Source organism: Macrotis lagotis, chromosome 3 (assembly GCF_037893015.1).
Source record: "Macrotis lagotis isolate mMagLag1 chromosome 3, bilby.v1.9.chrom.fasta, whole genome shotgun sequence".
NCBI lineage: Eukaryota > Metazoa > Chordata > Mammalia > Peramelemorphia > Peramelidae > Macrotis > Macrotis lagotis.
Window position 1 is genome coordinate 239,609,511 of NC_133660.1, and position 14,433 is coordinate 239,623,943.

Consider the following 14,433-nt stretch of genomic DNA (forward strand, 5'->3'; position numbering starts at 1 on the left):
ATATGAGAAAGTATTTGTTAAAGTATCTGCCATAGTGTAGGCACTAAAAATGCTAATTGAGTGACTGACTGTCTCCTCTTAAGGGGGCTGGACTAGATGACCTCGAAGGTCCTCTTCAACTCCAGATTTATAATTCTATGAACTAATTTATTCCAACTCATTCATACTAGGCTTTTTAATAAGTAAGTGCTCAACCAATTTTTGCTGAAAGCCCTAAAAGTGAAGGGGAAATAACTACCTCCAGAGGCAGTCCATCTCACTTAGGGCAATGCTATTAGTTACCAAATTCTGTTTCCATTGAGCTTAAACCTGCCTCTGGGCCCCTTCTATCCATAGTTCCTAGTTCTGCTCTATAGGGCCGCCAGTCAAAGAGTTGAACACAACCATTAAATTGGCCACAAGTCTTCCAGGCTAAGCACTCCAGTAGTTCATCTGAAAAAGGTGCAGGGATTTTATTGAACTTCAAACTTAATATGTGTGATATCAATTAATCAAGCAACATTGATTAAGTACCTATGGCAATCTAGAAATTGAAAGCAATCTTAACCTGTGGTCAGAGAAATACAGTTTCCTGGAATTGGGAGGTGACATGCTATTCTGTGCTAGTCAGAACACATTTATATTCTGTCCGATTCTGGATATCACATTTTAGAAAGGATGTTGATAAGCTAGGAAGTCTTTAGACAAGGGCTCCTATGATAGTGAAAGTCAGCTGAAGGAATTCGGAATGATTTAACCTGGAAAAGAGAAAACCTGAGGGGGTGGGAATGGAAGGGCGAATGAATGGATGAATAGATTCATGATTGCAAATATTTGATAAGCTGCTCTGTGAAGGACAGATGAAGCTTGCTTTGCTTAATGAGTGACAGGACCAGAAACAATGGGTGAAAATTGCACAGACTAATTTGTTTGATGTAAGAAAAACTTCCTGACAAATGGAGCTATCCCAAAGTAGAATCTGCAGTGGAAGGCAGTGGATTTCTTCTCCTGTGAAGTCTTCCAGGAAAGATCACTTGTCTAATATATCATAAAGAACATTCTTTTTCAGGTGGAGTTTGGCCTTTGTGGTCCTGAAAACCCCTTCTAAATCTGAAATTTTGGAACTGAATTCACTTAACCAGGTTTCTATTTCCTTCACTGGTGAAATGAGAAGATTGGATTAGAGATGGGAATCTTTTTGTGTTTCAAGGATTCTTTCTTACAATATTTTTAAATGCATAAAGTAAAATAATTTGGAATATAAAGGAAGTAATTATATTGAAATATAGTTATCAAAATGTATTTTTTTTTAAAAAAAAGTTCATGTGGGCAACTGGGTGGTGCAGTGGATAAAGCACAGACCCTGGAGTCAAATCTGAACTCAGACACTTAATAATTACCTAGCTGTGTGACCTTGGGCAAGTCACTTAATCCCATTGCCTTGCAATGAATGAATGAATGAATGAAATAAAAAAAAACCCAAAGCAAAAAACCCAAGTTCATGTTCCCTTGTGAAGAATTCCTTGGTCATTTAATCATCTTTAAGGTTGTTTGTAGCTGAAATCTTGGTATCCTATGATTCGCCAGTAAGACTGAAAAGGAAACAATTGAAATCTTCAGTGCTGGAAAATCCCTTGTCTCTGAGCTTACTAGGGAGCTCTGAAGGTCTTCCCTTGGGAAGCCTTACAAGTTCCTGACAATGAGAAATGGATATGTTCTGTATATTTGCCCCAGCTGAGAATTCCTCCTCCTATGCCTGTGTCAGGAAAAACTCCTTCCTCCCACCCCAACTTCAGTACCATCTGACCTCCCTCCTTCCTGTTGCCAGGTTGGGGCTTCCCATACCCCTCCTACCACAATTCCAACAACAAATAAAAAGGTCTGATGATGAGATTCCTTTTCTGTAAAATGGTGGGGTTTGAGGAACAGTAGGAAAAATGGGGGAAAAAAGACTCATGGACTCTGGATTCAGATAACTTATTTTTAAGTGTCAGCTCTGATTCTTGCCAGTTGTTTGTCAAGTCACTTAATACTGCTCAGCCTTAGTTTTCCCACCTATAAAATGAAGTTGCACCAGATTGTCACTGAAGTCTCTTCCAACTCCACAATCCTATTAGCTTTTGCTTTCCGAGGTTCCTTTTAAGCTTTAATGATTGATGAGTCATCCAAAACATCAATCTTTTTAAAGAAATCTTTTACCTAAAACAGGGAGGATCACAGATTTAGAGCTTTATAAGGGGTCTCAGGAACCATCCAGTCCAACCCCCCTCGATTTACAGATGAAGGCTTAGAGGGGTTGATTTGTCCAAGATCACAAAGCTAGTAAAGTGTGAAGAGACGTGGGTAGGACCAAGTCTTTGAAGGGCTATCACACAGACATGACCTATTTTGCTTGACCTCATGGTGAGTGTGGGAACCAAAGGAAAGTAGCACAAAAGCAAATTTTGGAAAAACTTCCATTTGGCATTGTTCAGAAGTTCAGCAAGGCAGATTTAGTGGGGAATGAACTTCCCATCCCTGGAAGTCTTCTAACCATTTGTCAGGGTGTATTGTAAATGGCATGCCTGTTTAGTAATAGGTTATACTGGGCAGCTAGGTGGTGCCACAGTGCATGGTGTTGGAGTCAAGAAGACATCCTCCTGAGTTCAAATCTAGCCTCAAATATTTATTAACTGTGTGACTCTGGGCAAGTCACTCAATCCTGATGTCTCAGTTTCTACATTTGTAAAATTAACTGGAAAAAGAAATGGCAAATGACTCCAGTATCTTTGCCAAGAAAAATCCAAATGGGGTCATAAAGAGTTGGACTTGACTGAACAACAAAAAATAATAGGTTCTATTAAGTCATTTCTAATGACTTTTTCAGAGAGTAACCATGATTCCACGATTTAATTGCAGATTGTCATTAGGAAGAGTGCTTTGGATAATATGTGGATATTTAGGCAAGTGGAGGTAGGAAGACCTAGTTCCTGAATGCTCATTCATAAAACTAAAATGTATTTTAGAAATAACATCTTCACTTGTGCATATGTGAATACATATGTATGTTTGTATGTCTTGGGGGGGGTTAGAGGAGACATTGTGGTTTGGTTAGAGGAGACATTGGATTTGACATCAGAGAGCCTGGTGTTCAAGTACCAATTCTGGTAACATTAGTTAGTTACCTGTTAGATTAGTGTTAAGTAACATTTGAAGAAGCTTACATAAATTTAGAGAGCCACTTCCTACTTACTCCTCTGAGTCACACTAAAGGCTGAGACAGACACTGGTGTGGATCAGATAGTTAGTGTCTCTGTTCAGATACCAAATCATCAAGACACCAAAAATGTACATAGTTGCCCTCGGCATTTGGAAAGCAAGGGTTCAAATCCTACTCCCCATTATATACTAGTTATATGATCCTAGGCAGGTCATGTAATCTGCTTGGCTTAAGTGTTTCAGGATCTCTAAAATCCTTTTTAGGTCTAAATTTATTAACTAATGAACCAGTGGAAAGAAAGAAAAAACAGAGAGATAAATATATTCAAGCAGTAACCACTGAAAGAAAAGAAAATTGCTTGTTTAAGAAACAAAAGTTGGGGCAGCTAGGTGGTGCAGTGTTTAGAGCACTGACCCTGGAGTCAGTAGGACCTGAGTTCAAATGCAACCTCAGACACTTAATAATTACCTAGCTGTGTGGCCTTGGGAAAGTCACTTAACCCTGTTTGCCTTGCAAAAAATTTAAAAAAAGAAACAAAAGTTATTGTCATAGAAGTGACAGTTTAGGTAGCAGAAATGGATGAGAGAAGAGAGAGAATTAAAGATAGAGACAAGCAGAGACAGAGAGGGAGGGGAAGCAAGACAAAAAAGGGGAAGAGGGAGAAAAAGGGAGAGAGGCAGGAAGCAAGGAGAGATAGATTAAAAAAAAGGTAAGGAGAGAGACATACAAGGGGAAGGAGGGAGGAAAGGAAGAAGCAGCAGAAGCAGATGATGAAGATGAAGAAGATGATGATGAAGATGAACAATATGAACAAGAAGAGGAGAGGAGGAGAAGGAGAAGGGAAAGAGAGACAGAGAAAATGAATGAGTAAATGAATGAATGAAAAAAAGCATTGACCAAGTTGTATTCTACAAAACAGTCCTTGTGCTAAATGCTAAAGATACAAATACAAAAAGTAACTCAGTCTCTGCTCTCAAGCAAATTGCAGAAGAAGATAAACATAGGGAAGTTGATAGGTTGAGAGTAGAGGCAAGTGCTGCAGTAGGGCAGTTTCCAGGAAAAACTGGTCTATAATATAGTCCACTATAGAGAGTGCAAGGAGATAAGGATGGAGGAAAGGGCATTGGATTTGATGACATCAAAGAGAAAGCAGTTCTTGGGAGTGGTGAGGGCAATGAGTAGGTGGTGAGGTTGAAATCATGAGTGACTAGAACATTCCTAGGAGAAGTTTGGCAGAAAAAGGAAAGACAAAAATAGGATGAGAGCTTAAAGAGTCAGTGGGGTCAAAGAGAAAGAAATACTTAAAATTTTTCAGAAGTTTTCAAAACAAAGCTGTCTATCTTCTAGCTCTTGTTTCTTTCTTCAAGTCTTCAGGGAAACTAAGACTGAGAGGTGGGATCCAATTAGCAATAACAGTTAATATTTCTAGAGTCCTTTAAGATTTACAATGTGCTTTGCATCCAATGTCTTTCAATCTTCACAGTAATTTTGTGAGGTAGTTGGTTCTGGTTATAGCATTTTACAGGTGAGGACATTGAAGCTCTAAGAATTTAAGTGACTTGACCAAAGTCATAAAGCTTCTAAGTGGCAAGTTAGAGAAAGGAAGTGTGATGGGTGAGAAGATACTGGACTATGGGCTAGAATACTTGTATCTCTCTCTCTCTCTCTCTCTCTCTCTCTCTCTCTCTCTCTTCCTCTGTATCTAGGAAAATCTCTATGACTTTCTGTCTCTCTGTATCCCCTTTCTTCCTTCTTTCCTTCCCTCCCTCCCACCTATCTCATTCATTCCACTACTTCAACTACTACTATGAGGATAACTTGGGAGTCTCCAACTCCAACCTTTACCTTTCTACCAAGCTCATGTACACAAATGTCTATGGGGCATGTTCACTTGAATACCTCCAAGTCAACCCCATCATGTCTTAGGACATTATATTCCTAGAAGCACAGCTCTCCAATCTGACTCCATTGCTTCTGCCACAAACTGGCCTCAGCCAAATCATTTAATAAGGTTGGTCCTCACCTGTAAATTAGATGTGATATGTGCCCTGCCTTTAAAATTAGATAATGAACACATTATATACATCATAAAACTCCCTATGACTATATGGTCTTATGATGATTATTTTCAATGAAATGAATGAAAGGAGTTTTGCTGCCTTTCTGAAGCTGGGGGCCATTCAGATAATGAATTTGGAGGCAAATATTCTGTACCCAAACCTTAGTGCTGGGATCTGTGAAACCTTGGGCAAAATCAGTCAATTTTCTAGGTTGCAAAATGTGTTGTCTGAAAATTGAAAGGATTAGATTGAATGACTTCCAAGGTCTCTTCTTCCTCTGAACCCCTTACTATCCAAGCTTTTTTTTTATGCTTCTATATATATATAAACTTTAGATGATAGAAAACTTTGAATTAGAGCTGGTTCAACTCTGGAACACTCTTTCCCTCTCTAAAAAATCAGCCAAGTCTCCCCTCAGGACCCAGAGATTTCTAGCTTCCTTAGGGTGGTGTATGGGCCAGGTGAAGATCAGGAGCCAGTACTGTCTCTCTGACAGCCTCCTGTGTGAGGGGACATAATATATGGACTGGGATGGGAGGAGGAGGAGTTCAAACAGAATCTATAGTCAAGACACTTCTTTGGATAGAGTCTAACTAGTAAACTACCATTCCCATGTCTTATGTCCTTTCACCTAGGAGGCCAAAGAAGACTCATGTTGTCATGTAACCTGAGCACCCCTTAGTCTCCACACCAATATCTTTTCTCTGTGACCCCCTTCCCACTAAATGGTTTGAAGTCAGATTCAGGTCTCCTGTTTGCATCTGGCTGCACTCCACCCTGTATGTTGCTACTCATCTCCTCCCCCAATCCAATTTTCCCCAGGTTGTTGAGCCATTTCAATCATGTCCGATTCTTTGTGACCCCATGTGGGATGTTCTTGGCAAAGATATTGAAGTGGTTTGCCATTTTCTTATCTCATTTTTACAGATGAGGAACTGAAGCATACAAAGGGTGAAGTGACTTGTTCAGGCTCACATGACTAAGAAGTGGGAGATCCGATTTGAATTAATGAAGATGAGTCTTCCTGACTTTAGCCCCAGCATGCTATCCACTATTCAACCCAGTTGCCTTCTCCAGGTGCAAAAATTCATCGTTACAACTGTGCCCCTATCTCTATGGTCCTCAGTTTGAGATCAGTGGTGAGCTATGGGCTTGATCCATACTTACGAAAACACAAAAATATGGTGAAGAAAGAAATTTTACCAGTGACCATGGAGAAGCTTTGGGAACTACTTTTATTTTCAAACTCAAATATGTGACACTATTCAGTAAAAGGCTGGCACACCTGTGTGGATTTAACAATGCTTGGGATTTCAATAACATGGTGCACCGATCCAGTGGCCCCCAACTCGTCTTTCCCACTCGGGCAGCCATGAGGTGCAGCACAGTAGATGTATACGTGCTCCCCTAGAGCAGAAGGACACTTATTGTGGGTCCAGTTCATGGCTATAGGAAGAGCAAAAGGCACCCAGGGACTAATGCTCATCAGTTATACTCTCATGGGAGAGAAATCATTACCTTTGGTAATGAACTCTAATAGCAAAAGATGCTTGTTTTAAACACATTTTTTTTTATTGAAACTCTTTCAGCCTTGGTTTCTTTTTGAAAATGGAGACAATAATACCTTTAGGGTTTGTTCTGAGGCTCAAATGAGATACTAATGAAAGTGCTTTGCCAATTTTAAGATGCCAGCTATGAATATTATTTGTAGGCAACCTTTATCTTGTCCTCAAGAGTGTTTCTATTAGTTCCTTGACTGTATATGGTGTCTCCTGCTTTCACTTCTTCAGGCTGGAGACTGACATTCAGAAAATCCTCAACTAGGGGTCATTGTTTTTAGCTTTTCCCTGTCACTATATCATGCCCCTCAAGACTTTTTGGAAATAGCTTGCTTCTTTTTCTTCTTCTCCTATCTCTCTTTATCTTTCCAGTGAGGGTCCTGGTTTTGGGCCAGGCGAATCCTTCTTTGCTTCTTCCTTCTTTTGTGAGGTCCTGGCTTTGGCTGAAAGATAGGGTTAGTAATACCTATTTGGTGTGCCCTCACTCACTGGAACAGGGATCCTCATGTGTAGCAGCTACCTGAATCCAGGAATATTTCAGCTCCTTTTCTGGCTTCCTGATTTCTGGGGACCAATGGCAGAAGCCTCCATCTGAACTCCCAAAATGGGACATGGAGGCATCCCAGACCTACCTTGTCCTTTTTGGGTTCAGGGCTAGAATTTCATGCAGAGGTTCATGCTATGATATGCATAGACATATTCTAACCCTGGAGGCCTGGCCTTATGGTCATGTTCCTTTGAACTGTTCCGCATTCTCTTTGACCTTTTGGGACATCCTTGGTCCATCAGCCTTTGGTTTCATCTTTCACTTGGTTATTCAGTCATTATTTAGGATGGCCCATGGAGAGCAGTTGTGAGTAGAGTTGGGATCTTTGTATTATAAGTGGGACTTGGAAAAGGTGGGTTCTATTGAATTATCAAACCAAACTCTTCTCTAACTTGGAAGCAACACTAGCTTCTGGAATCTTCATCTCCTCTCCTTAGAGTAGGAACAAATGGAAAAACATCACAGGAAGCAAAGTGAAGCTACCAAAGGAAGTGTTTTTTTTTTTTTCTCATGTATGGTCCATTGCCAAGACAGAAAGATAGAGTTGGAGTCAGGGGAGTTATTGGAGTTAGGGATGGTGAGGCAAAAATCAGAGGGGGAGGGTTGTTGTACCTCTACCTTCAATCAGATCTGGTGACACCTCCCTAGGGAGGCAGGATCCAGATGGGAGATGGTAAGAATGAGAGTGTCTCTTAGATTCCCATATGCTCACTGCTGAAAATTCTAGGATTATTTACTCCTGGGAGTGGGGTGGGGGTATTGCTCTAAGAGAACTCAAGGGATGATGCATGTTAGGTGTGTGAGACTGAAGACACATTTCCCCAAGACAGGGATCTGCCTGTGACTCATTCCTCATTGTGAACTTTCTTCTAACGGAGGTGGATTTGCTATTTTCAAAGGTACAATAAAAATCACAAATAAAGGGGGTGCCGTTTAGGGGGTGTCCAGTGGTAAAACATTCTCAGCAAGTTAGTGGGCTTCTGATACTTTGAAAGAAAAACCAAACCTGTTTATATCACTTAGTGAGTTATATGTTACTGCAGCTTGGTAACGTATTTATAGGAGATTGACCTTCATGATGGAGTTAGCAGGGATTTCCTCCAAAGGAATGGATCTGCCATTCTGTAAGTGAGAGTTGTGTGGGTGTGTATGGTGTTTGTATATAGGTGTGATGCATGTATGCAGGAACCTTTTTATACATGATTTCTTTTTTCTTTTTAAGTTTTGAGATAAATACAGTATGGATAACTTTCTGGAAGAAAACATTCCCACTCTTGTGAAAAGCAACTTTAGAAAGAAGAAAAAGAGAAGATGGTATGGGAAGTAAGTGCCAATGCCAGGTGCTGAAAGAAGCAAAGACTATCAGAACTGAGAAGGACCTTGGAGACCAACTCTTTCACTTTTGAATGAAAGTCAGGCTCAGGGAAAGTGATTTGCCTAATGTCATGCAGCTAATTAGTACCAGAGTTGGGATGAGAATCCAGATTTCCAGATTCTCAGTCCAATGCTCTTCCTGCTACCTCCAGGTTTGACATCAACATTGAGGTCACAAGACTTAAGTCTCCCCAGGCAACCACTGAGAGTCTAAAAAATAGGGAGAAGACTCATGGCCATACTTGATCTTTCCAAAGGCATTCTGGCCCCTCTCTTAGTACTGCTTGAATGAAGAGGCTCTTCTCAAAGACAAAATTCCTTGGAGAAATCATCTCTCTCCACCTTGACCTCTTCCCTGGATAGTTTCATTGGGACTCTATATTCCATCAGTCATGGCAAGTGAAAACCCCCATCTCACTCCCAGACTGGGGTAGCAGGGACATCGAATCATGGATACACCCATGTCCCTAACTGCATTTAACAACTGGAAAGTGGTGACATGCCAGGCATGTTGGAGCAGGGTCACCCACCAGCTGGGTGTCCAGTCATCCTCTATTGCTCCATGGGCTGCTCCTGTTGAAGTCCTGAGTTCCACCAGGAGTCCCGTTGGGAGGCAGAACAAGTGGCTTTTCCAGATGTCCCCTCTGACAGTTCTGTGCAAGAGTGATAGGAGTTGTACAGGCCCAACACCACCGTGAAAACAAGAATGGCTGCTGCCACCATCCAAATCACGTTCCAATGCTGGCACAGCTTGGGGTATAGTATTTGTAAAAAATGAATCAAGGCTTCAAGTTTGCTGCCAAAAATAGAGGAAAAAAAGATGAGAATTCTAGCTCAATGGATACCTCTACACCAATGGTGCTCTCCACCCATTGCCGCCCAGCCACCATACTTTCCTGTTAATGAAACTTTCCAAAGCACAGAACTCTCAACCATATTAAAGTAAATGTCTAGACTTAGGTAGTATGGCATAGCATATAAAGAAACAATCCATCCCTGGTACCTTTTGGCTTTGTGACCCTGGATAAGTCACTGGATAAGCGCTCATTGCTCTAGGTAACTCTCTAAGATTATAAGCAGTACTGAAGGCAGTGATATACATCAGTAAAAGTAATTCCTCATTTAGAAGTTTTCAAACCAATGAAATCTCAGTTCCAATTCATGTTCTTGTCATGGCATCACCTCCCCTGATGCTGTGGTCTTCTTCAAAACTGAAGGACAAAACATTCTTACCAGACAAAGTATCTGATCTCCTCTGTGCTCAACCATGTGGCAAGCTGTTTGGAGATGACAAAGCCTATTATTAAACTCAGAATACTCTTGGTTTCTGATGATTAAGGTCAAATAATCAGATAAAATGCAAAAATTCACAGTGAACAAATTCTAATTGAGCCCCAGAGAATTTTGGGGCATAATTGTAAGTCTAATAGACAATGGCATAGACCAAGGGACCTAAACATGGTTCCTGGTCCTGAGGAAAGAGGGTTCCAGAAATCTCAAATGTTCCTGGAAACCTGTTAAAGTCTGCGTCATGGGTTGCCTCTTATCAACCCCACCTTTCTTCATCCTGCAACTTCCTCCTTTCTTTGTAACACAGAAAACCACATTTCAATGTCATCAGGTCATTTCTGCTTTTCCTTTGCTCCAAGTGAGCCATCCCTCTTGCCTTTCCAGACCTCTCCTCCCTGACAATCTCTCTGTTATAATCTCTATGTGGTCTGATGGGAAGGTCTTCTGAGGGTTCTTTTGAGATATTTCTTAGGAAATATGCCATACTTAAGTTAAAATTGAGTTTCTTACTAGGTCCAATTAAGTTCAACAAAATAAATGTTTTTTTAAGCATCTACTATATGTGGCACTATGCCAGATATTGAGAACGTAAAAACAAAATTGAAAATAGTCCCTGCCTTTAAGAGTTTGCATTTGGGGATGGTGGGGTGGTGAGGAGGAATAACATGAACTAGATAAATACAACAGACACAAAATAATTGCTAGGGTTGAGGAAACACTAAGGGAGTTAGGAAACACTTCATATAGATGATGCCCTTGAGTGGAGCCTTGAATAGATCTAGGAATTCCATGAGGCAGAGGTGAGGATTTAAGATAGGTGACAGCTTGTGTGAGATCATGGAAGAGGTCAATGAAATTTTGTATCTACTGGGAACCATAAGTAAGTCATTTTAGCTGAATTGTAGAGCCAGTAATAAGAGGAGAGTGATAAATCAGTGTGTAAAAATAGATTGAATCTAGATTAGGAAAAATTTTAAATGTCAAAGAAAGGAATTTGTATTTTATCCTACAGATAATAGGGAGTCACTGAAGGTTTTTGAGTAGGGGAGTGACATTGTCAAACCAATGTATTAGGAGTTTTCATTTGGTAGTTTGTATGGATGATGGATTTGAATGAGAAGAGAGTAGAGAGAAGGTAGATTATTTGGGAGGTTATTGCAAGACTAGGTGAGATGTGATGATGGTGACAAGAGAGGAATGACTGGTCGAGATGCTGTAAATTTGGAATTGACAAAACTTAGAAAATAACTGGATACAAGGGTTGAGGATGAGGAAGGAATAGAGGGTGACTCCAAAAATGGGAATTTGGCCTCATGGAAAGATGACTTGGAAAAAATAGAATAAGAGGAAGGCTGGGGTTTGGGGGATGGTGGAAAGAGTTCAATTTTGAGCATATTGAGTTAAAATGTTTTTTATATTCCAAGTGGTTTCTAAAGAAATTATAAGGAATGAAAATCTCCAGTGTCATCATAATTAAAATATTTTTTTAGATGACAATAATACTTGATGATGTCTCTGGGTCACATAGCCAGTAGATATCAGAGGTGGAACTTGAGCTTAAGTCTCTTGGCTCCAAGGTAGTTTCCCTGTCTAAACAGCTTCTCATTATTAATATTGCAATTCTCAATGTACGCAGCAGGATCTCTGAAGTTACAAATAATGATCTTGAGAATGGGGTCCCCTGGGCAGGAAGTCATGTAACCCGCTTCCCAAACACACATTTTCATTGTATTCAGGATCATCAGGGCCAGTCTTCTTGAAGCACTTAACCAGGATTCAGAGAGTGAAAAATGTCTAGTTTTCAAAGTGTAGACATGCTTAGACTATGACCTCAAAACACACTGGTTTCCATCATTGTTAAGTCCTATGGAAGCAAACTGGCAGGTAAATGCTTCTGATCTAGATCTGTGTTCTGCTATCTCCAAACCAGCCTCAACAAGAGGAGCAAAATAGGGGCTGAAGGTATGATACCCACAGTAGAGGCTTTCTTCCATTAAAAAAAAAACATTAAAAAAATTTAACCTTATTTTTATTGTTTTTATACTTGAAAAGGTGGAATTCAAACCCAAGTCTCCCTGGTTTTGAGACTTGCTCTCTATCCTCTCCATAGTGAAACCATAAATGTTACTTACGACTTCCATAATAAAAATCTAATAAATTCAATCTGTTAATTTCAAAACTATCCTATGTGTTTGATTCCTTTCAGTCCTCCTCTGTACTTTCCTGCGTATTTTAAAAATGCTCTCTTGATCTTCCTTCCTTCCTTCCTCTTTCTTCCTCTTCTCTTTTTCTTTTTTTCTTCCTCCTATTGCTATCCCCCTCTCCTTCCCAAAGCAACTCCCCTACCCAAAAGTGTCAAGTTCTCCATTTTAACAAATAAGTATAGTCAAGCAAAAATAAACTTAGACATTGACCATATCTGGAAATGTATTTCAATTTCCCATTCTTATCTATGTATTGGGCTTGCCCCATCCACTTCTCTTTTCCTCAGGGTCTGTGACTCTCTGGGTTGTTGACTCTTTGCATGGACTTGGGATCACTGTTCACTCTCTCTCTCTTTTCTTTCTCTTTCTCTCTTTATATTTCTCTTTTTCTCTCTGCTCATTTCTCCCTTCTTTTCTCCTTTCCTTCCACCCTCTTTCTCTGTGTCTCTCCATCACTCTCTGTATCTTTGTCTTATTTGGATAAGATGCCCATTTTTAACCTGTGTTTGCCCTGTTCCCCACTTGGTTCTTTGGCCTTTGACTCTTTCTTCAGTTTTGGGAAATACTTGAATGATGGCTAGAAATGCCTCACCTGCTTTTTAGCTCCTTTTCCTCTTCCTCCCTATCTGGTCCTTCAAGGCTTTCATTGATCTTCTCTTCTTCATCTTCCTTCAGCTCTTGAAGCTCTTTGTTTTTCTTTAGGCCTTCTTGATAACTGTGGGAAAAAAGAAAGGGAAAGAAAAGTGTTTGGTTTTATTTTGCTTTGTTTTGTTTTGGGAAAGACCAAACCAGGGACAACCTTCAAGTTAGGTTCCTAGAGTTGGGGGGCCTGTTGGCATCCATGGTTTCCTGTGGTTGCAGATGAGAGGAAGAGGTTGGAATGCATAATCAAGCCATCATCCATTCCTAATACTACTCCTGTCAATAGTATTTCCTCTCATCTCTGCTCTCATCCTTCCTGTTTGTAGGAAATGTCACATAGAATGTTCGTCATTAGCTTCTCCCCCCCCAAAAAACCCCCCAACAAAACATTCTCTTCCTATCTGCCATTTCCTGGATTTAAACCCCCTACACTTCCACCCAACCCATGTGGGGCCTGGGTTTGCCCTCTATTTAAGGAGAGGCTGGTTTGATAAAATTTTATATACAGGATGAGAGGAAAGGAATAGGAGCAGAAATATTTTCAAGGGATAGCTCCTGGTAATATTTAATCACTATCAAAGAGCATTCATCTATGTCTATAGCAATTCTGGGAGATGTTAAACAGATTTAAATAATGTTAAATAAATGATTTGATAGCTGGGTTTTTTGGTGAAAGGTCAGAGAACAATAATTAAAACAATAGCTTACATTACTATAATATCATAAAGTTGACAAAGACACTCTTCTCTTATCCCGGTACCTGGCAGAGTAAGAGTTTAATTATAATGATTAAAAAATAGTATTTATAGAGTACCTATTATGTGTCAGCTACTGTAAGAAGCACTTGAAAAATATCTTATTTCATAAAAATCCTGGGATGTAGTTATCATTCTTATCCCCATTTTATAGATGAAGGAAAAAAGGCAAATGGAAGTTAAGTGACTTGCCCAGGGTCACACAGCTAGGAAGCATTTGAGGTTCAATTTGAATTCAGCTCTGCCTGACTCTAAGCCTAGCAGCACTACCACCATATCACTTAATTATCTATACTTAATGTTTAATAAATGCTTGCTGCCTGAGGCAGGAAGTATAAGATTATTACCCTTACTTTTAGAGAGAAGTTTCAGAGAAGTTAAGAGACTTGTCCAGGGTCCCACAGCTAATACCTTTTAAGGTCAGAACTTGAGTCCAAGTCTCCTATGCCCAAGTGATTTCCTCCCCATTGAAATGCCTCTCAAGTGATTTGGTAACAGGTTTCCAAATTTACTTTCTCTTTATAATAGTACTCAAGATTCACCACGGTCTTTCTCTATTTTAAAAAATTCTTTCTATATAATATTTGATTTACTAAAGAAATTTTTAAACTTTTTTTTTGAAGTTTGAGTTCCAAATTCTATCCCTCCTTCCCCTTCTCCCTCCTTGACACAGTAAATTAATCATGTATAGGTTATATAGGTGCAATCATGTAAAGCATTTCCATATTAGTATTTTAAACAAGAAAACTCAAATAAAAGAAAAAGAATTAAAGAAAGTAAAAAATAACATGTTTTAGTCTGTATTCAATCAATATAATTTCTTT

At 39.7% G+C, this 14,433-nt stretch overlaps 1 protein-coding gene across 13 annotated transcripts in view; it reads right to left on the reverse strand.

The window, feature by feature from the left end:
- Window positions 1–5,563: 5,563 nt before the first annotated feature.
- The window catches only part of IRAG1 (inositol 1,4,5-triphosphate receptor associated 1), a 154,234-nt gene continuing 145,364 nt past the window's right edge, over window positions 5,564–14,433 (reverse strand). For 9 of the 13 annotated variants that reach the window (XM_074230311.1, XM_074230308.1, XM_074230310.1 and 6 more), the window contains 2 exons: window positions 12,805–12,927; window positions 5,564–9,514 (listed from right to left, as the gene is read on the reverse strand). In XM_074230311.1, the coding sequence (XP_074086412.1) occupies window positions 9,271–9,514; window positions 12,805–12,927 (367 nt within the window). In that variant the 3' untranslated portion in view covers window positions 5,564–9,270. The remainder of the gene's footprint in view (window positions 9,515–12,804; window positions 12,928–14,433) is intronic. The other 4 variants (XM_074230304.1, XM_074230305.1, XM_074230303.1 and 1 more) reach the window with 2 other exon arrangements.